The following is a 23,634-nucleotide window of genomic DNA, read 5'->3' on the forward strand; positions in this document are numbered from 1 at the left end:
GGGCAGTAATTCTGCTTGAAAATTTCTGGTCATCACAGTCAAAGTTTCAGACAACCACATATGGCCCAGTAATCCCAAAAACTACGTCCTAGTTACCAAAATGCACAACAGTTTTTAATAATAGTCATTATCATTATTATATATTATTGCATTATTACATTATAGTAAACATAGATTTATTATAAAACTAAACAATAAACAGGAATTTAAAAAGTATCAGTTAAATTAGAATATAGAAAAAAAATAAGCAGCCACATTAAAAACCTAGACAATTCTAAAGGAATTAAATAGGTAACCCCTTTACAAAAATGATAGATAAAATAGATCCTATGAAATATTAACAGCATGTAACTACTTAAATCAAGTAAAATTAAGCAATATGCAACATAAAAATCAAAGAGGACTTTCACCAGGGCCAGTCCTTAAGCTCCAAGTCCCAATCAAAGGAGCACCCCTATTCCCCAGAGTCAAAAAAGATTTAAGCTCAGATTTAAAGTCAGAAAACCAGTATCTTCAATTGTGTTTAAAAAAAAAATCCAGGCCAGCGTACATCTAAGAAGATATCTCAAAGACACTGCTGCCAAATAATATTAAAATTCTTTATAATACATATAACATTGCTTAATCATTATTTGTTAACCAATTTTTGTTTCCTGTTTAATTAGTGCTTTGTGAAATTCTACTTTTAGAACAAATTAGAAATATAGTGAAACCATTATATTCATCTTGAATTGCATTAACAAGAGACAGCTGAAAAATTGATTTATCTGTGCATATATTGAAAATGTATCCTAAAGAAATATGCATTTGACTCAACAATTCCTCAGAAACAGAAACCAATACAACGTTGGATCAAAATAAAAATGGCATAAAGCATCAGTGTTCACAGAATTAAAATGTTGCACAATCTCTAATGACAAAATAATGCTTTATAAGAAGCATACAACTTGATTAATTTATTCTTTCAAAATACAAACCATAAGCAAAGTGTTAAATACAGTAGAGCAGCTATATGTTTGCCTTTTCTTTGCCTGGTATTCTTTGGGTTGTTTCAATCTACAATATTGATTCTGCATGTTATTTCTTGCACTTGATCTCTTTTTGGGGGTACAGTAATCCTTATTTCACTGATTAATCTATAAGAGGGTTGATGAATTAAATAGTCCTTCCTACCTTTGGATGATGGGCTAGATTAAATGGCCTCTTTATTCACTTTAATCTTTATATAAAGTTCCTAAGAATTCCGTCCGATACCAATGAAAACTTTGAAACCAAGGATCAGGAGACTTGACTTGTAGCGCAGAGATCAGGTATGCCTCTGAACTGCACTGCAGAAACATTGCATGAGTATTTCCAGAACATGCAATGCAACTACAATGCACTACAGTTGCCACCCAATAGGTATAAAGAAAGAATCTGACTTTAAGAAACCTTCATGTTTATGAAACTCAAAGTGCACTTAGTATTAAAAACAAAGATAGGAAGAAAGAGCCAATTTCATGATGCAAAAATTGAGAACTGTTCTTAACTATGGAAATCCATATCCTTGTTCTTCTATGAAAATAATTCATTTAGGATGCATAATTCAAGAGAAAAAAGAATGGGTCAAGCAAGCACTTGTCCTGTGCACTGTGAAACATGCTATCCCACCTGCCTTTCCTTTGGAAACAGGTATAATGCACTGTATGTATTTGCTGCACTGGAGGCAGGCAAAAGAAGGAAGAAGATTCTTCATTGATTCATGGGTGAATAAGAAGAAATTAGGCTTTCAATCTCAAAGACATTTAACAAAAAAAATGGTTTAATAGTTATCTTAATTCAAGTAAATGTGTATGGCTTACGTTGTTGAGACTTGTGCTTGAGATCCCACTTCTCATATTGAGACTGTTCCAGAGATGAGTACTTGCTCTTTCACAATGACTAAATGAACTATGCTGCCCATCTGCCTTGCTAGACAACAAGACATTCATGGCTTTGCATACATGGAAGATAGCTCTTACAAGGGCATTCCTATAGACATGTAGAGAGGAGGAGAGACATAGCAAGGAAAATGATTAATGTCTTTTAAGTTTTGTGAACAGTAGATTTATTTGTATCCTGCCTTTATTATTTTTACAAGTAATACCAGGTGGAAAAAATATCCAACATACCTGCCTCCTCCTATTTTCTCTACAACAACAACCCTATGAGATGAGTTGGACTGAGAGAAGAAACTGGTCCAAGGTCACCAAGCTGACTTTCATAGCTAAAGTGGAACTAGAACTCAACAAACCCTTTTTTTAAAAAATGTATTTTCAGATACTTTGCTATGTATACTGCTTTGGTATATATACTTCCCAAAAAGTGCTAAGATAAGCCCTATAAATGAATTATCATTAGATAATGATGCAATAGTAGTATAGTAGATTTCTAAACTGATATTTTGCATCTACTACTTCTAGGCAAACTTGGGATATCCAATTCTGTAAAGTTTTGGGTTAATTTAGAAACTATTTGAAGAAACAAGTTATAATTTAGGTTCATGGTACCCAACAGAGAGTTGTGATATGTTTATGGGAGATCAAAGTTAAAGATTAGGGAACTTTCTATTTTATTATGCCCCTTTTAGATTTCAGATACACAGTTGTACAAATAATATAAAAGACCACATACTCCATCATTTCCAAGCATTTAGGAATTCGTTCTACGTTGATAAACTGAGATTTCACAGCTGTATCATCACCCTTGAGCCAGCTGATTATCATTGTGATTGCTGATGACCACCATCTGCAGACTACATCAGGACCTACAAAAATGAAAGATCCTTAAGGGCCTTATATATCTCTCTCCAAAAAACAATCCCAGCCTTTTAAAATATGAATTCAGTCCAGGAAACAAAACATAGAGCCAAGAGGTAACAATGGGAAAATGCAGATTTAACTATTTCTTCATTCTGTTGTTCTATAATCCATTTTCAATCTTGTGTACTTATTTATAATCTTGAGGTCATACTGTAGATGTTGAAGCAAAATAGCTATTAAAGGGTTTCTCCATTCATAGATTACTGGCAAAGCTATCATCTGTCTGTCTCACAAAATGCTACCTATTATCCCTGCTTACTCTCATTTTCTAGGCAGGTGAATACATTTCCAAACAAAGCATAAGCAGCAACCAATCTTATTTTCTAAGAAAGCTTGTGGGGATTTATGAAGGATCAAAAAGTTATTTATTGATTGATTGATTTATAAAATTTGTAGGCTGCCCATCGTACTTCAAGGTAACTTTCAATGTTTCGAAGTTATCTTTGAAATAAAGATTATGTTAAAGACATTTTGCTGGCTTATACATTAATTACCCATTTTACTGTATTTTTTAATGTAAAGTATTTGCATTAAATCAGTGAAAGTATGATGCCTAGCAGACAGCCTATGTGTTTGAAGGCATACTAGTACCCCAGAGGGCAATCATTCCAGTCCTTACTGCACTTCAAAACTTGCCACAGGAAGAACTAGAGGAGGAAGACAAACTGAAATAAGAAAAGTATAAACATGTGTACATCATTTCACCATTCTATCTGAAAGCAATATTTAGTCTCAATTAAATATCCTGAGCCATTTAATCAATCAGATGATACCAGGACCACAAAACAAAGGATGCATAAGCTTGGAAAGCAAAGCCTTTGAATTACCCCATTCAAGACTTGAACAGCATTCCGGGAATCTGAATAATACGACACCACTTGCTCATGTGAGAGACTGCTGTAAAAGATCATTTCCAGATGCTGACTAGCACTATCCAGATCTTACTGAAATGTAAAGTATCATTATCATCAAATGAAGCCTTCTTTTTAGTAGGCTTACTATCTAATCCAGGCATGTCAAACTGCTGGCCCGCGGGCTGGATGCATCACGCTGAAACCGTGCCCACCCCATTGCCGGCAATGGGGAAAAAGTCACGATACGTTGCACGACGTCACATGACGTCGCGAGTTTGACATGCCTAATCTAATCACTGGAATAAATGGAAGGGTTGTGAGAAGTGGTCCAAGTAAATCTACTCTTGGACCGAGGTGTGTTATAACGCAGATAAGGGTATTCCCTTTTTTGTTGTAGTCAAGACACAATCTTGAACCTTGGCCTGCAGAGCTAAGAGCCAAACACCTGCTGCTGTTTCTCACATATGGGCTGTTTGGCCCATTAATAAGAGTGAAAACAAACATCTGACCAAGTCAGAACAAACCTGCAATAGTAATTAAGGCAAGTATACTAATCAGTACCTGCTCCTAGATTAAATACCTTCTTTATTTATCTTATATAGATGCTTTGCTCTTAAAGTCACTAACTAGAATTTACAAGACATATTAAGCTCCTGGTTGAATTACTAATTTTTACAGAACATTCCAAAAAAATTCAGAAAGCAGGTTGTCATAACATTCATCTTCAGATCACAGCAGGGAAGATATACTGATTATTATGCTTTCCTAGAGGAAAAGTATGTGATTTATTGAATCATTAAACATTTCCCTGTGTTAATGTGACTAGCATGAATAGTGGTAATTGTAATAAACAGGGGTATGTCCATGACGCAAAACAAAAGCAAAAAAAAGGGGGGGGGGGATTGGCCAGATCTATTGTTTCTTTCATTTCTTCAATAAGACTGCAGTTGTTTCTTTTTAGCATTAGAAAGAGCTATTAGACTGAAAAAACATGCACTCTACCAATATTTTAGAAATATATATTGATCAGATACATTATTGATCAAATATATTTAATCAAATGTATTTTGGTTATTAATATATATGTGTGTGTGCAGAGAAATTATATAATATAAATGTAAAGTATATGGAAAGAGTCACTACGAGCCACCTTGAACCGTGAGATGGGCAAGAAATTTAATAACAATTCAAACATCCATATCTGCCTATCCCAGGTCTATGGGAAGGACTCAATAAGTGGATAAAAATGCCAAATCCAGTCTAAACATCTGGCTGACTGTGCGATGAACTATAAATAGTAATAATAATAATGTAAATGGAGATAAAAGCAGAGGCACCAATAGTTCTGCAGAAATATCATTTCCATCAAGCTATTCTATCAATTATCACCCAGCAGCATGGCTGAAATAATGATGTAAGTCAGCTGAGACTCAGGCTTTGTTTTTTTTTAAATCCAATTAGTGTTATTAAATTATTGTCATAATGTTGTAAATTAGTGCTGAGTTTGCTTTCTTTCCTTCCTTCCACCTTTTTCTTCTATGTTGTGTTTAGTTGTTAACTACATTGCATGGAGGCAATGTATTATTAGTGATATGTGGGTCTCTCTGATAAACCTTGAAACTGAACAGTGGATAAAAAAGCAAAATTGAATATAAAAGATTTAACACAATACCAACTCAGCACTGAATAAGTGGAGATATATTCAGGATGAGAGAGAAAAGAAAGACGAAGAGAGAGAGGTTAAGCATGAAAACCACTGAACAAGTCTTGTATCTTTCACACATACCTAGGGCAGATTTCAGCACAGAATTTCCAGAAAAGGGTGGTATCCCACTTCCCAAAGAATCCACAAAAGAACTTAGTAATTTCAAGTAGTCCAAAGCATTAGCAAATTCACTGCAAGGAACAGTACAAAGTCAGACTCTTAGTAGTTAGGACAATGTATCATATTTTTACAATGAATCATAACAAACTAAAAGTTGTATTTTAAAACACTTTTTAAGACTGACCCCCTGTACAAAGAAAAGGTATCACATTCACATCCACATTCTGATAGGCAACCAATGTTCACCATGGTAATCTCATTCTTGTAGCACAGTGATAATTTTTTTGTGTGGCTTTCTCCAGAGATAACTTAATGATGAAGCTTGCCATGAACATTTCAATAAGCATAGCCAAGATGGTAAAATTAAATAATGTTGGACTTCAATCCCAAATAATTTGAGCAATGGATGGGTATGATAGCAAATGTCAACAAACTTCTTACTGCCCACCATGGTACAGGCTCTTATTTTTTATGTTAATCTGTTTTTTTGTAATTTGGACAAACTATTTAGAGAAATTGTACTTTGCCATATATCCAATTAGTACTGTGGATGGGTACAATCTAAGTGATGTATTATGAGAGAAGCAGTACTCATATAGGCACGTCCTGTATCATGTTACTTAAAATTAGGCAGCTGAAATGTATATTGCCATTCTTCCTCCAATGTTGAATTAATGGTTTTATTAGAACAGACAAGCTGAATCCTTCAATATTTCCAAGAAAACTGCCAACAACACTCAAATGTGGCTCACCAAGGTGTCTCATCATCATGGCTTGTAGCCCCTTTGGGAATCTGAGGATTCACAATGGATTCAACAGCTCTCTCCAGTAGGTTTTCACAGAATGCCTGGTGTACCTGTGCAATGGGATCAGCTATATATGCGAAGGCAAAACAATCAGTTTACTACTTTATTCACAAGTCCAACAATAAATACTTCAGGAGTGTAAGCCTTTCTTTTGTTGTTTCTAGATAGAAAACTACATTGCAGAAAGAATGCTGGTTTATGGAAAACTGTCCTCTTTATTGCTTTCACATGTTCTTTTAACATTAACAGTTTTTAAACCAAAGTATCTATAAAGCTAGCAGGAGAAAGAAAATGCATACACATAAGGACTGTCCACCATACTGATAACAGGCTTAAAGAAAGTATCTTCTCTAGCTACTGATTTTCACCTGGGTTCCTCTGAGTGGAGTACAGACTATCCTTAGCAGCAGCTTTCACTGTCCAGCTCCGTTCCACAAAATATTTCTGCCCCAAAGGATGGCACAACCAGCGTAAGGAATCAGGGATGTCACTGTGCTCAGAAGTACACAAGCTCTGAGCTTGATTTAAGAAATAACTCTGAGAAGAAAACATGCAATATTTGATTGAAAGTTAGAAATCCATGGATGAAAATTTTAATGTACCAACACAGAAGTCACTTTCATTTATTTTAGATGTAAATCCAGAAAGATAATTTAAATATGCCACAGTATTTAACCTAATACAGGTAGTCCTCACTTAGGAATCCCTTGAATTTACACTCATACTCTGTAGTGCCTTTCCATGGTACACACCCTTCATAACATCCGCACATAGCACAGGCCTGCCCCTATTCCATAGGGCCTACACATGGCATCCACCCACATGCATGTACTTCTTAATGCCCACCTATCCATTTGCCTGGGATGCAGTTTCAGTAGCATAAGACAGACCTTCTGGATTCCTGTCTCTTCCCATGTCAGTCATGTGAGGTCCTCACTTAACAAAAGGAGTGGAGACTAATGAAATTGCCTTCACTAAATGATACAGTACTGTGACATCGGACTTTACAACTGCATTGTTTAGCAATGGAAATTCTGTTGTTAAGTGAAGACTGCCTGTCCTGCTAAGTGGTTCAAAATAATCCACGCACCGCCAGGAAGCCCAGCTTGCCACCACAGCGAGTTTTCAGGCCAACTGCAGCAGTTAGATGAATCTCTGCCAGAGTGCTTGGTGAAATCTTCTCCTCTGCACATTCTGCCAGGTTTACAGCACACAATGCCATGTGCAATCCTGAGTAAGCTGAACTGGACGGAAGCTCACCTGCACCAGAAAATTTAAAAATATCATTTCTACCCTGTTGTGAATCACCTTGTACAAGTGATGCACTGCATGGTTTCATCTGGAAAAGCTCTTTTAGCTACTGAAATTTAGTACCATTCATATATTGCGATATTGCACAATATCTTATTGTGCAAAATCTTGCATTATCAAAAACAAGGAGCACTCTATAGACTCTAAGACATAAAATTATTAAAAAGCAAAGCTTTTCCTTATTTTGCAAAGAAAACTACATGAAGTAGGCAGGCATCAGGAATCAAACTTAACCTGAGGGAATCTTTACCTTTTAAACCACTGTTAATTTTTTTTAATCTACCTGTAATATGGAGTTGATGAAGTTTATGATACGCTAATGCTGCATCTCGCGCACTAGTTTTGGCTTCATCTTCAAAGCCAAGAGGAGTCTCAGTTGCTCGTCTCTGCTGTGATGTCCTCTTTAGCAGCCAGCGTACTAACCCCAATTTTTGGAGACTGTAACGAATAATGTTCCAGGAAAGGCTACAGATCAAGTCAAAACGAGAAGTAGGCAATGCTCTGCCCAGGGTAGAAAGACAGATCTGCAAATTTGATGCAGCAGCAGCAAAGTCCCCCTGCAAACAAAAGTAGTAAAACACAGGCTAAAGTTGAAAAGTAGACCTTTGAGAGTCTCATCACTTCCTAATTTTCAGACTATTCTGAGTCATCTTTGAAGATATAAATTTTATTCTCCATCTTCACTCATTTTTAAGCATTAATTTTTTTTGACAACCTCATTTATCATTCAGATTTTGGAGAGTCTAGTAAACAACATTTGTCTCCTTAGCCATTGATAAACCAGCTAAATTGCCATCATGTTTCAATATACCATAGACTTTTTCTCGCTTCCTCATCCTCATCAACTTACTTGAACCATGACATATCTGAAACACCAAAAATCTGGATCTGTATTACCTTGAAATCCTGCTGTTAATCCTTCAGTTAAACTTCAAGTCTCAGTCCACTTAAACAAATATTCAACCAAAATAACTTACTCCTTCTAATTAAAATCAGCATTTAGACACAGAAAACAGTGTTCCACTCAAAAAGAATATAAAAAATTTCTCTTGCCTTTGCCTCACCTTAGCTAAGTCCAGGTCTGCCTGTTTCCGATGCCGCCAAAACGTCACAGAAGAACGGGAATGCAGTCGTATCACTGGCTCTCCATGCACTAACAGTTTTATGAATACACTCAAGATAATAACACCGTTCACAAGCCACAAGATCAAAGTGGGCATCATCCAGCCAAACCAGCCACCTGATTCTAACAGAATTATTCAGACCAAAAGACATAAATCAGACAAGAAATAACAGTTCACATCTTAAGATAAGCATTCTTGGGAAAACCTTGATTATATAAAGATCATGCTAAGCTTAGTCAACTTGCTTTCTTCTCATCCTATTTATTCTTCTCTGAAATAGTACTGTTCCCATGCAGAACTCCTTCCCCCCAGGTATATACATACAAGAAAATATCATTTTACATAAGATAGAGATGTTCAGAAAAAAATACACAACATACATAAATCACAACACCTTCTCCAAAATAAGAACCTAATATGATTCAATCCATCCCTCATAACAAATACATGTATGCTACAATTTAAAAAATCTGAATGACATACAGCAGACAGAAACACTAACAAAATCCTCACAAATGCACAGTAAAATTTCAATTCATTAAAGAAACCTAGAAATGTACATCTCAAAAGCTCACAATCCTTTTGCACATAAGTACCCATTAACTGGGTCAGAGAAATGAGAATGATATTGATAGTAATATCCAGCCAATTATTTATAAATTATCATAATAAAATTGTAATCACCTTTTAAAACAGAATACTCCAGAATATATCATTAGCCAACGGACCATCATCTATTGTTTTCTCTTCCTTTAGCCATTTAGTTACTGTACTTGTCTTAAAAAAGCTTGAAAGATATCAACTTCCGGTTCCGGATCACGGCGCCTCTAGCCATACGAGGAGACTCGTCTCCTCATCAGCTAGTTTCCCTCTGCCAGTAGACCCTTATGCGGGTCGAAAGTCACCCTGGAGGGTGCGACTACCGTCGAGGAGGCTGTGCTCGGCTGCGGAGGAGTGGCGGTTGCCCCAGCTGGCCGAGCGAACTCTAAGGGCCGACGAAGATCGGCCAGTAAAATGGCCGATCACCCAGCTGCACCAACCGCAAGTCAAAAGAACAACTAAGCATGAAGACTCACCGTGGTGAATCTGGGTGAGACTCCTTTTTCTCGCGCTATCTTGATCTTTCCTGTAAAGAGCTCTGACTATTTCCCTTTGCTAAGAAAGCGGCGGCTGCCTATATCGGAAAAAGAGCTTAAAAGAAAAAAAAATTCTTTGTCTTTTTTGGTTGTTTTTTCTACCATTGGATTTTCTTTGTGGGGATATTTAGGGGAAAAGAAGAAAAAAGGGACATTGCTAATTTGTTCCTATCAACTTTATAATGTTGGAGATACCTCTCTTGTTAAATTTTAAAAAATAAGAGTGAAAACTTTTTTTTCTTTAACTTTATCAACTTGGAAAAAAGATTTTACAGTCCACTGCGGACATCTGGTGGCCAAAAGTGACATTACAACTCTATCTTTGTGATTGGATATGACAGTAAAAGAGAAATGATAATCTGATATTTGGGTGGTGAAGTTGGCTATTAGACCTTTGGAGGCGGATATTTGTGGACTTTTGTTAAATATAGTCTCTAATAAAGAAACAGGCTAGTCTACCACCAAAATGGAAGAAAATATTCCATATCTTGACTATGATCTAATTTTGGGGGGGAAAATTGAAATGAAAAAAGCTTGAAAGATATCAAATAAGCACTACTGGAGATATATACCTGGTTTTATTGCTTGTATATTCCTCTCAGAACCATGATGCACTGTGCTGTAAGTGTCCGGTGTTTCTTTGCTGTCCAAAAAGGATGTTAAAGGATTAAAGGAGAGACAGAGGAATGTGAGAGCACAAAGCAGCATCCGTGAGCGATCAACCATTCCAAGAGCAACAGGTGTGGAATCAGGTTCATCTTTAACCTGTGGAAGATTCAATATAGAAGAGTTAGTTCTGAAACACTTAAGACAAATAGTTGCTCTAACTTGCACAAGGCAGAATTTTCAATATCTTCTTTATAGCAGATTTATTCTTCTCTGATTATTTTCTTATAAAAATGTTCCACCATTACAAAATCCCCCCAAAGGCCACTGAATTGGAAATAAAAGAAAGCCTGTAGATCTATTCATACTTTTCTCCAAGTGGTGGATTTAAAAGACTTAAATAATTTAAACATTTACAATTTACTAAAATCACTTTTTATTTCAAATCTTATAATGAGATTTATCTTTGATGTGTCTAATTATGCTTCTGAAGATCATGGAGCAATTTATGAACTAATCTGTGTACCAATTTTACTGTTGCAGGCTGATATAGTAAATCATACATGCAAGTATAAGTAGTCCTCATTAGTGTTTCCAGACGCTCACAAACAAATCTGAAAAATTTCATTTTTGTTGTAATCCAACCATCAATCCCAGTCCATTTCAATTTGAAGTTTCAGTCTGAAATTACCCATATACCATTTCTCTTGCAGATGCCTCTATTTGTTTATTTTATCTCAAACCTGTCTCAAATATCCTGTTCAAATGCAGTGATAGTATATCTCCAACATTTTAGCAACTAGCATGAAACACTGATATTGAGAAAGGCTTTATCCCTTTGAATGTTCTGGTTTATTCAACTTTATGATTTCTTTAATATAAAGCAAAATATTACCCTAAACGTTATAGGACTTTTTATGGACTTTGGTACAGGATTTCTCATAATGAGAAGAGCTGAATCTGATAAGTCTGGAGGATTCAGTTGGTAAAAAAAATGCCATTGCTCATTATTGATCAGTGATCTAGAAAAGTCAATGTAAAATGTGATAAATTACTGAAGATACAACTTTATACTAATGGGAAGCAGATGATATATCTCCATCTGAATCAGTATCACACATGGGATCTTGTCTATGCTTCCCAGTGCAGATTGCCTTAGGAATATTAGCTACCTTTGCATCATCCAATAGTGGACTTCCCGGTTCTGAATCAATTGAATAAGGGGAAAAGCCTGCTGGTGATCCTGAGTCAGAAGCTGGAGGGGACATCAACACAGCATTTTGATTGAATTCGTCCATCTTCATATCCACATCATTGTCCACTAGACTGCTTAAGTCAAAACCCTTCAGCAATTCTGTGAGAAAAGATCACACCAATTAATTATTCCATTCGCAATACCTCATGTAATTAAATCTCCGCTTATTAATTGCACATCTATCTGCTAAAGGCATAATCAATTAGAACATCAATCAATGCAAGGGGACATGAAATCATTTAATTAACTTTGATAATACCTGCTTTACTTAAACTAAAACAATGAAATGTAATATTTAAAACACTTAACTGTTTTTCTGGCTAGACAGCTTAAGGATCATGTTCTCCTGTCGCAATTTATGGTTAACCTGCTGTAGGTATTTAATGTAGTCAATAGCTTTCCTCAATACACCAGACTTGTGCATCTGAAAAGAATGCATATGATTGTTTATTTATCTACCTTGTCATCTCTTATCACATTTTTATTTAGCAGTAAACGTTTTCTTAAATTTGTGTATGTATAGAGTTATCTTGAGGTAAGATGGGCAGCCTATAAATTTTAAAAATAAATAGGGGATTTGGGGTTAGAGAACCTGTTTGGTATAGTGGTTAAGGTGCTGACCCAGAAGCCAAGAGCCTGTAAATTCTAGGCCTCCTTTAAACAAAGCTGCTTGGGTGACTTTGGACCAGTCACTCTGTCTCACACCAATCCACCTCAAAGGGGTTGTTGTTACAGGGAAAGTAGGAAGCAGAGGTATTAGATATGTTTACTGCTTTGAGCAATATGTAAAAAGGGCAGGATAAAATTATAGTTGGTCACACAATCAGCAAGATATTCAGACTGGATTTGGCATTTTTAGCCATCTATTGAGTTCTTCCAAAAACTTATTATTATTATTTAGAGATTTAATTCAATGGAAAGGGACACCAACAAGAACATTAAATAGCATGCCAACTGCAAACATGACAAATAGATTTGTAGCTATTGCAAATATTTTTGCTTTTTCAACTAAGCAATTCTTACTTTAGCATCTGTTCCCATGACTAGATCTTTCAGTTCTATGATCTTGTCATTTATAGATGATCGATATCTCTTCTCAATAATATTATGAGTTGTTCGCCTTTCTCCTTCCTTTGGTGGTTCTGGCTGCTTGGTGTTATTAGGCACTTGTTTAATGGGCATCTTCTCCTGCCCTCCCATCATCATAGGCATAGTTGTCAAGATGGCCCCATTGCTACCAACCAAAGTCTAAAAAGTCAACAGCAGCAATTAATTTTTCATGTAAGATCTGTGACATGGTTTTCATATGTACAGTTCAAAAAAGATTTAAAGTAAACAATGGCACATTTGGAATTGAACAATATAAGACAAAATTTGAAACTGAATTATGGGCAAATGATGAACATGTAATTGTTAAAATGTATACGCTTTTACTAAAATCTGAAATGAAAACAGGTTAAACAGCATATGATAAAAACGTTGTTTATAACATACAGATGTAACAAAGGAAAAACATGTGGCTGAAAGGACTGAAATTCACATGTATGTTTATAAAAAAAAATATAAAATGAAGTACCATTGGCATATGAAACCAGAAAAACTATCTAGAATGTATAAAGATATTTCAAATCTATGTTGGAAATGTGGAAAACATGAAGGGTTGTTTTATCATGCTTGGTGGACTTGAAAAAACCTAGTAAATTTTGGATTCAAATGCATATAGCAATATAAAAATTTTAAAGATTAATATACAACTGAAACCAGAACTTTCATTACTGGAGCTAACAGACAATTAGAAAAATATTATGGTGTTTGTACATGGTAACTGCAGTGAGATTATTATATATAGGAAAGATGGAATAACTCTGTAATACCAACAGTGAAAGAGCAGTTGGTGAAGATGACAGAATTTGGAGAAATGGCAAAACTGACTTGTTTGATTAGGGAAAAGACAACTACTTTTGTTAGTGAATAGAAACTCTTTATGGATATGAAAATGGAAAAAATAAATGTAGTATATGGGTTTGATGATTGGAAAGGACAGAATATGGAAAGAAGGGAGCCACAGTGTAATCTTAATGGGGATAAAATAAAAATGCACTTATAACTGCTGTAAAAAAGATTGGAAGCCACTGCTTTACCTGTTCTTTTTTCTTTCCTCTCTCTCTCTCTCTCTCTCTCTCTCTCTCTCTCTCTCTCTCTCATCACTTTTACTTTCCTTTATTTCTAGTTTCCTTATCTTTTTAAAATTTGTATTGTTCAGTAAAGTAATTCTTTAATAAAAATTAATAAAAAATATGTGACCAAAATAAAATTCCACATTTTACAAAACAACTGAGAAACAAAAGAATGGCTCACAATTCAGCAGTAAGATTATGTTCTATATAAATAAGATTTCATATTCTCTATATCAAAAATCTGGATAAAGAGGCTGGGAAACACCCATCACTAAATACCAAGAACAGTTCTTATTTATTACAAAACCCTAAAACAACCCTAAATAAACCAGTGACAGCTATAAACAATGCACTCTCCTATGTTCTTAAGAATTCATAAATATTTCTGGATTCCAGTGGAATAACAATGCCACTATTTAGACATAGTGACAATGGCACTGCTCTTTCTTATGACAGTCATGACCAGTGGCTTCCAACTGCAAAGACAGAACCTATGAGCAAAAAAGACCGGTTTATGAGAAAGTCTCCTCATAATCTAAAAAACTATCCTTAGGTATGTAAATTTTTTTTATAGCCTCTTGCATGCTAGGCAGATAAAATGCTTTCAGAATCTGAAAGGTTCGCACCTGTTTTGTAAATTAAATAGCTATTTGTCCAAATATGCATATTTTTCAAGCTGTGAAGAATATGTATTTTTTACAGACCACGCCATAACAAAACTATTATCAGAAAGATAAAAAAAAGAAATTTAAACTATACAGCATAAAATGGATAAAAACCAGAACAAGAAAATAAAGGAAAGTCAAGCACCTAATAATATCAAGTTAACATATAATTTAATAGGCCTGTGGGGTGAGAGACATTGGCCTGGCAAAAAATAGAAATCAGAATAAGTGCCAGACTGATATCCTTAGGAAAATAGTCTTTCATTGGGGGAAAAAAAGAGCTTTTTATTGGTCATCTCTCAGAGCATTTCACTTTCTAAAACTGGTCATTTTTTAAATTCTAACTCTTTGAAGTTATAACTGAAACCATGACTTTTTATTTATCTTTTATTTTATTTATTTATATCCCACCTTTAATATTTGTATAAATAATCAAGGCAGAGAACATATCCAACATATCTTCCTTCTCCTATTTTCCCCCACAACAACCCTGTGAGGTAAGAGTTGGGCTGAGAGAGAGTGACTTGGCCAAGGTCACCCAGCTGGCTTTCATGACCAAGGCAGAACTTGAACTCACAGTCTGTTGCTTTCTAGTCCAGTGCCTTAACCATTAGACCAAACTGGTTAATGGGAAAATAGCAATCAAAGGATACAAAGGAATGGAAGAAATAGAAAAGAAAAAATTGTACCGAATATTAAAAAGATCTTTTCCAGCTAAGAATTATAAGGGAAGATTGTATGTATTAAGTCAAGATATGAAATCTAAGCAGTACTGATGTTAATGTCTATTATGCCTGTTCAACCATAGATAAAGTGTTGTTCCAGGAGAAAGTTTTATATCTTTAAAAGGGACATTAGGATTTTAATTTCTCTGATTTCTAGTGGAAAGAGAAACTCTGCTATGCATGATTACATTTGCTGACTGTTTCTCCAATGACAATGGAAGTGATTATCCTTGACTTTACATCACTGCACAAAACTTAATAAAATGAAAGTAGTTCTAAGATGAGTTCTAAGATGGCAGCGCCTGGATCGGCTGCGGCTGCATTGGCTATCAAAGGCGAAAGGTTTTTGGAGGGATATAAAGGATATAGGCCCCATGATCGGGAAGGTTTTAATGTGTCTGAGCAATGTGGTGGGACTAAGCTAACATACGACCGACAATCTTTGCTAGTATGGCAAGTTTTTAGCTGTTTCAGAACTGTTGGTGAGACCATTAAAAGTCATTTGCGCTGTTTGAAACTGTTCTGTCGGCAGCAAGATCTGATTGCTGGCACAGCAATGGATTCTCTTGCAGATCAGGCCTGTTTCCGAAGGAGGCAGAGGAGGAGAGGTCCCAAGGCTTATGGAGCGAAGGAACTGGATGAGGCTGTCAGCAGGCCCAGAGAAAGAGAGAGAGGCTTTTGGAGGAGTTGGAGGTGGCGGCAGTGTGCTCCAGGGGCGAAAAGGAGTGAGGCCCCTTTAAGGAAAAGGTGGAAAAGACAGGATCAGAAAAAGGAAAGGAGGGGAGGTTGTCATGCAAGCTAATTTGAGGGCTAATCCACATGGAGCTCCGTTTCCATCTGTCCTGTTTGCCATCATTCGCTCCCTAAAATGGACATTCTGAAACTTGAAACAATAGAACAAGGAATGTCTATTGGAGGTGGTGGCCCTTTGAGAGCTGTATGCAACAAAATTTCATTTTGATGTATGCCGATTGGTGTACATTCAAAGTGACAATAAAATTATTTTTATTATTATGGATCATCGCACAGTCAGCCAGATGTTCAGACTGGATTTGGCATTTTGTCTACCTATCGAGTCCTTACCAAGGACCTGGGATAGGCAGATGTGGATGTTTGATGGTATTACAGATATCGTCGCAGGATGGAAGCAGTTCCTAGTAAGGCCGCTTTTTGCAATTGACTAATGGCGAATTTGTCAATGCCAATGGTGTTCAAATGGTGCTCCAGTTGTTTTGGGATTGCACCCAAGGCGCCTATTACTATTGGTACTACTCTTGCTTGCTTTTGCCAGTCTTTCTATTTCTATTTGTAGGTCTTTGTATTTTATCTTCTCCAGTTCTTTCTCGTCTATTCTGCTGTCTCCAGGCACTGCCACGTCCACTATCCAGACTTTTTTGTCTTTCTTATCGACAATTGTTAAGTCCGGGGTGTTATGTTGCAGGTGCTTGTCTGTTTGAATTCTGAAGTCCCAAAGCAGTTTAATTTTTTCATTTTCTATGACTTTCTCTATTTTATGATCCCACCAGTCTTGCTTACAGGCAAATGATATTTCTTGCAGATCTTCCAATGCACCATTGTTGCTACTTTATCATGCCACTGCTTGTAGTCAGTCTGTGCGATCTTCTTGCAGCAGCTTACCAGGTGGTCCACTGTTTCTTCAGCTTCTTTGCATAGGCGGCACTTACTGTCTGTTGCTGTCTTCTCAATTTTGACTTTATATGCAATTGTCCTTAAGGCTTGGTCTTGTGCAGCCAGAATTAGTCCCTCGGTCTCTTTCTTCAATTTTCCTGCTCTTAGCCATTGCCAGGTCTTGTTATTATCTGCTTTCCCAGCTATTTTTTTTAATGTACTGGCAATGTAGTGCTTTGTCTTCCCATACCTCTATTCTGTTCTTCATTTGGTCTTTCTTGTAGGCCAGTTTGGTCTCTCCAGTAGTCAGTAAGCCCTCCTGATATACTAATTTCAGTGCATCTTCATCACTGTCCTTCAGATATTCTTCCAAAGCCACTTTTTCTTCTTCAACCATGTGATGTACTTGCAGCATTCCACGCCCACCTATTTGCCTTGGTAGATAAAGTCTGTCAATGTCACTGCGTGGATGAAGGGCATGATTCATTGTCATTATTTTTCTGGTCTTCCTATCCATTACTTTTAGTTCTGCTTGAGTCCAGTCCACTATTCCAGCTGTGTATCTTTTATTATTATTATTATTATTATTATTATTATTATTATTATCATCATCATCATCATCATCATCATCATCATCATCATCATCATCATCATCGGGACCACTGGAGTAAAACAAATGTGTAACAATAGATTTCTTTAAGAGTAATAAGCTACATAACGTGGACTCCACAAAAACATATTTTAATAAATTCAGAGTGACAATAAACAAGATTATATGGTAGGAGAACCTAATATTATTGGCAGAGAAAAAGAAATCTAAGATAGAGGGAAGGTCTTAAAAATATATTAAAAGCACTGTTGCAAATAATTTCACTGTGGAAAAAACTGGAAGACCAAAAGACAATAGTACTGTGGCTACACAAAAAAACTTAGTAAAAATTTGAACACATAAAGAGGACACAAATAAGAGAAGTAAAGAAAAAGTGGTTACCAAGAAGAGACCTTTCAATAGTTTTAACTGTCAGCCCTTATAATTCCCTCCTCCCAATATTTACATATATAGTCTGAGGAATTACATTGAAAAAAAGTTTATCCTTTTTCATTCCAAGAGTGATTATATAAGCTCAATATACCAATTTGTTCCCAGAAAATACTATACCATATGTACTATAATGCTCATATGCAGTTTTAAGAATCTCGATGGGAAAGAACCCTATAAGTAAAAGGAAGAAAGCAACCATTCGAAAGATAACGTGTGGAGCCCTATGATACCTGCAGAGCTGTTGTCTGTATGGGTGTGGTTATGGTTGCCAGGGCTGGATTCTGAACAGTAGCCATAACAGGACTGCCATCAGTTTTCAATGTAGTTAAGACAAGAGAATCTGTCTTGATTATCTGTGGCTGGACGAGGACCTGGAAGGAGGCAAGACAGTAAACATTTAATGAAAACAAACACAGAAATGGAAAGTTGTTATTACTAGTCCCTCTGTTACATTACAGAGTCCCACTATGCAAGAAACAGCCATAACTACTGTTTCAATATAACTTCTCTCCGAGGCTTCTTTCTACATATACCAGAAGCCCAGATTATACAGGTACTAACCTCATATATGTTACAGCTAACTTTCACTGTGACATTCAATCAATCCAATCATTTCTCTTAATTAATAAAATTGGCTTTAAAGAGTTTAATCTCCACCTAATAAAAGCTTTTAGAAGTGAAGTAAGGAATATATTCTTTGTAATGCTCACCCGATCTGCTGCTGAAATACCAAACCCCCGGGTGCTGAAATTATTATAATAGCATTATCCATTCTTTCCAAAATTTCTTTACTAATTTTTTTCCAATACCAGTACTGTAATTCCTTTTTATTTTCTTATGTTTAGCATCAATGACCTTTGAACCTGAGGGATTTCATTACTTAAAAGCCAAACATTATGTTAGTGAAGTTATTTCTTGCCTTGGAACAGAATACCAATATATACTATTCCCTTCCCTCCCTCAAGACACTAAAAGAACTCACCGGAACCTGCTGAACCTGAGGGGCAGCTACTGCCTGGACAGTCGCTGGTGTTAGTGTCTGGATGGTGCCACTGGTACTCTGTGTCAGTACCCTCTGAGCTTGCATGGTCTGGACCTGCTGTTGAATGGTAACTGGTTGAACCTGGGAGGAAGTCACCAAGCTTTGAACCTGAGGTTGCAGCACTAGAAAGAAGATAAGAAAAGTCTGAAAATGCTCAAGCGAAATTATGACTTCCACAATAAGAACTGTAGTCTCTGATCCTTGGTGATAGGCTGTGCTTCAACAAAAAACATATAGGTAATTGCTGTAGTTATTATAATCTAACAACTAAAAATGAGCAAAATCCACCCAAAATATCTTCTATTCAGTTTTAATATTTTAATATTACATTAGGACCGTACTGCCTTAACCAGTGATATAATTCTTGATTTTTAATTACATACTTGTGTACCAGCATGAGTTTTTATAACTGTACAAGTTTTATTTTAAACATTATATATTTTATTGATTGTGCTGTTTAATTGTATTTCTTATAAACAACTCTGAAAATAGAATATATATTTCAACCAAATAGCAAACCCTTATTGCAAAAGTATTAAGATTACAGGCAGTCCTTGATCTAAGACCATTACTGAGCCTGGAATTATGCTCAATAAGTGGGTCATTATGTGACCATGCTGAATGTATTATCTATTAACTTAACCGATTAAATGAATCATTGCAATTGTTAAGCAAATCCATTGTTGGAATGGATAACCGATCATAAGCCAAGGACTACCTGTACACACTTTGCACTAATTTTCATATTCTTGTCTCTCACTGGCAACATGGATATGGTGCTAAATAATGCTGTATTCCAGATATTCCTAACTCATCTGTGATGATGAAGGTAAGGATTTTTATCCTAGTGCTCTATAAAGCTGTGTTTTTTATTGTTTTGAAGACCATGGGAGTTACCTTGAAAACTTGTGGCTGCATTTTGGTATATTACAGGTTGCTGAATGAACCGGGTCTGGGGAGAGGAGCTGAAAGTTGGAGTAATCATCACTGTCTGTTGCTGAAGTGGGGGTTGAACTTGGGGGCGAGGTTGAAGAGGGGGTGCAGCCCGCTGTGGAGCAGGAATTGTGCCTGTTGACTGAGAGGTCTTCACTTGCACAGACTGAAGTTGTGGTGGAGAAACTGCACTAGGAGAAGAGGATTGTAACTGTCCCTGGCTGTAGGCTTTCTGTGAAGTATCTGATATTCTGTCTCCATTACATGCATTGCTGCTTTGGAATGTGCCATATAACTGTTCAGAAAATAAATCTGGAAAATCTCCAACCTGATTGCTGACAAACTGTAGCATTTCTATAAAAAAAACACAAAAATGGAAACCATGATTACTTTTCAAAATTCATCAATCTTGAAATGAAAAAATATATAGCAAAGGCATGCAGTTTTTTTTAGATAATATTAAGTTTGAAAACAATTAATCAACAAAGATTATGAGTTCTGTGGTCCAAGCTCCTGAATGGCCTCTGCTTATTGTTTCTGATTAAAAATGGTGAATCTTAGTTAATCTAAGAATCTAGGATAGAGATGCACTTTCCTCAAATGACTAGGTATAATTCTGTTTATGGCCTTATCACTGAATGCCTAAGTGGTATATGTAGGTTCATATACCATTCTTTTTTAAGATTAGGATATGAACTATTTGTAACCATACTTTAGAAAACCAACTTTTGTCACAATTATCTATAATTTTGTCTCATCCCAATTAAATTATCCCAGTTATTTGTGAACTGCCTTTCTGGAAAATTCAAATGATTTAAAATATGATAGCTTATTATTAAACAGATGTAAAAATGTTACCACTTTCAGTTTAGCAGTTAATCTTCTCCAGTAGTAGCCATTAGAAAAGAACTGAAAATATGGGCTTTTCCTTAGACATTTAAACCCAAATGTTTAGTATTCCCATCCAGAGATATATAATAAATTTGAGTCCCTAATTATCAATTAATGGTTTTTGTTTTTAGTTGATATAGTTTATTTTATTTTTATATTTTTTGTTTACTGTATGATGCCAGAGTTGTATTGTTCAAGTTCAGCAGCCATATTATTGCTCTAAATAAATAAATAAGGGATCCCAAGTCACTAATTCTACTAATCACAAGCACTAAAAAGTTACCTACTAATTTTTTATGCAATAAGCTTAGAAAATAAATCCTCTAACTCAGTGGTTCTCAACCTTCCTAATGCTGCAACCATTTAATACAGTTCCTCATGTTGTGATGACCCCCAACCATAAAATTATTTTTGTTGCTACTTCATAACTGTAATTTTGCTACTGTTATGAATCATAATGTAAATATCTGATATGCAGGATGTATTTTCATTGTTACAAATTGAACATAATTAAAGCATAGTGATTAATCACAAAAACAATATGTAATTATATATTGTGAAATATTTATTTCTAATTACAAATAAATGAAATTTTGTCTTGAAGCATGGTGTAGCATGGGTAACAGTCTTAATATAACAACAGTAAACTACATTACTACATTTTGCGACAATATGCGTAAAAAGCCAACGTCAGTGCGAAGGTTGAGATTGCTTCTTTCTCACCAGATCAGAAATTCTCAGGGCAGTCTTTGCTAGAGCACAACGAAGATCATCTTCCACAACAAGTCTATTTGTTCTGTGGCAGCCCATCAAATACTGGAACACTGCTATCATGTCTCCCACAAGCCCTTCTTTTCTCTAGATAGCCAAACCCAAATTCTGCAACCGTTCTTTATATGTTTTAGTCTCCAGGCTTTTAATCATCTTAGTTGCTCTTCTCTACAACTAAGTCTCAACATCTTTTTTGTAGTGTGATGACCAAAATTGGATGCAGTATTTCAGGTGTGGTCCTGACTCAGAAAATTCAGACACCAGTCTTGCCAGCCCTCTCTCGCAGCCCTGGTGGGGAATAGGTGGGGCAGCTATCACTTTCCACCTCACGCTGAACGAAGGATCTGGGGATGGATTTTAAGGAAAGGACGGGTCAAAGGAACGGAAAAAGATAATTTAATTGGGATGAGACAAAATTATAGATAATTGTGACAAAAGTTGGTTTTCTAAAAGGGGGAGTTTGATGCTGTTACCTTGGTATCCACAGTGGGCCCCTCCCGATAGCCGATTCACTCTTTGAAACGACTCAGGAAAGCGGGTTCGGCCGGCTTCACATACGAAACCTGATTCTTTTTGCTCATGATTGAGGATTGAAGAGACAGCAGCTCCAATCACTCGTCCATTTTGCTTCCGCACATGTCACATGGGAGGAGCTACTCTCAGCGACTTCCTTTCCCTGCTTGCCAATGGTTGCATCCATCTTGGCTTCAGGGCAGGAGCTGCGGCTGCCTGGATGCCTAATTTAAAGAGGGCGCCACTTCAGCGCTAAACGGAGACGGAACTGAAGGGGTGGAAAGAAGAGGATGGTGTCCAAGAGCACCAAGTCAGGTGGCTAAGAGAGGACGACTAGTGGGAGGCTAAAATGAGTCTACACTGCTTTCCACACATTAGCTGCTCTCTACACATGTGTGACTGGTCCGCATAAGTACATCCGCCTGGAGACGGATAGAGGAGCGGTGTCTTGGTTCCTAAGACCATCGGAAATATGTGTTTTCCGATGGTCTTAGGCGACCCCTGTGAAAGGGTCGTTCGACCCCCAAAGGGGTTGCGACCCACATGTTGAGAACCGCTGCTCTAACTGAAGAATCATTAAGTAACAAAGCTTAAAATTCTGTAATAGTATCTAGGAAATGTTTAGGGCACAAATACTCAACCATGTACATTTTTTCTGCTCATTTGTTATTCTGCAGTCTTTGTCAATTTAAATCAATATGAGCTATTTCCAGGAAAAAGGATTGAAGTGTATTAGATTCAATTAAATCCGCTGCATGGCGGATCGTCTGGAGCACGCTCCGTAGGGAAAGCGGAGCCGGCAGCGGGAATGGGGAGCCTCGGAGGGTCGAAGGCTTTGCCTAGACCCTGATTTAGGGTACTGGGTCCTCCGGCGGCCGGGAGGAACAACTTACCGGTCACCCCCGGTCTTCCTGAGCCCCCCGGGTTCGGCTGAGCTCCCCGGTCTCCTTGGTCTCAGCCTGAGTTAAGGGTGCGGCCTGGTAGCCCGGCGGTAGGCTCGGCCTGGTTTCGACTCTCGGGCGGAGGAAGACCTGACGGCTCGGTCGCGGCCTGGGCGGCGAGAGACGCGGCGAGAGACGTGGCCCGACAGCTCGGCCTGGAGGAAGACGGCTCGGCCTGGAGGAAGACCTGACAGCCCGGCCGCGGCCTGGCTGTTGAGGCTGTTGAGGGGCGCGGCCTGGTCGGGGAGGGGCGCGGCCTGACGCCCCAGCGGCCCGGCTTTTCGGCCTGGAGGAAAGACCTGACGGACGACGGTGAGGGGCGCGGCTTAGCTCCGGCCTGGTTTTTCGGCCGGAGGAAGATCTGACAGCCGAGGGAAACCTGGCGGCCCGGGCGCGGCCGGTTGGCGAGGGGCGCGGCCTGGCGGCCCAGCGGCTTGGTGGTGGACCCGGCCCGGGTCCGGTCCGGTTTTTCGGCCGGATGAAGACCTGGCGGCCCAGTCGTGGCCTGGTTAGGCGAGGGACACGGCCGGCGGCCCAGCGGCTTGGCG

General features: G+C 37.4%; 1 protein-coding gene across 1 annotated transcript in view; it reads right to left on the bottom strand.

The window, feature by feature from the left end:
- SREBF2 (sterol regulatory element binding transcription factor 2) overlaps positions 1 to 23,634 on the bottom strand; it is a 35,419-nt gene that overhangs the window by 3,234 nt on the left and 8,551 nt on the right. Inside the window, exons 2-16 of the mRNA XM_015813513.1 lie at positions 19,935 to 20,324; positions 18,978 to 19,159; positions 18,226 to 18,366; positions 12,781 to 13,005; positions 12,067 to 12,181; positions 11,675 to 11,856; positions 10,469 to 10,661; positions 8,701 to 8,882; positions 7,920 to 8,193; positions 7,416 to 7,585; positions 6,694 to 6,862; positions 6,272 to 6,392; positions 5,481 to 5,590; positions 2,653 to 2,785; positions 1,842 to 2,010 (exon numbers count right to left, since the gene is read on the bottom strand). Coding sequence (XP_015668999.1) covers positions 1,842 to 2,010; positions 2,653 to 2,785; positions 5,481 to 5,590; positions 6,272 to 6,392; positions 6,694 to 6,862; positions 7,416 to 7,585; positions 7,920 to 8,193; positions 8,701 to 8,882; positions 10,469 to 10,661; positions 11,675 to 11,856; positions 12,067 to 12,181; positions 12,781 to 13,005; positions 18,226 to 18,366; positions 18,978 to 19,159; positions 19,935 to 20,324 — 2,756 coding nt within the window. The remainder of the gene's footprint in view (positions 1 to 1,841; positions 2,011 to 2,652; positions 2,786 to 5,480; positions 5,591 to 6,271; positions 6,393 to 6,693; positions 6,863 to 7,415; positions 7,586 to 7,919; positions 8,194 to 8,700; positions 8,883 to 10,468; positions 10,662 to 11,674; positions 11,857 to 12,066; positions 12,182 to 12,780; positions 13,006 to 18,225; positions 18,367 to 18,977; positions 19,160 to 19,934; positions 20,325 to 23,634) is intronic.

The sequence above is a fragment of the Protobothrops mucrosquamatus genome, unplaced genomic scaffold (genome assembly GCF_001527695.2).
Source record: "Protobothrops mucrosquamatus isolate PMUCROS unplaced genomic scaffold, P.Mucros_1.0 scaffold162, whole genome shotgun sequence".
In the NCBI taxonomy this organism is placed as follows: Eukaryota; Metazoa; Chordata; class Lepidosauria; order Squamata; family Viperidae; genus Protobothrops; species Protobothrops mucrosquamatus.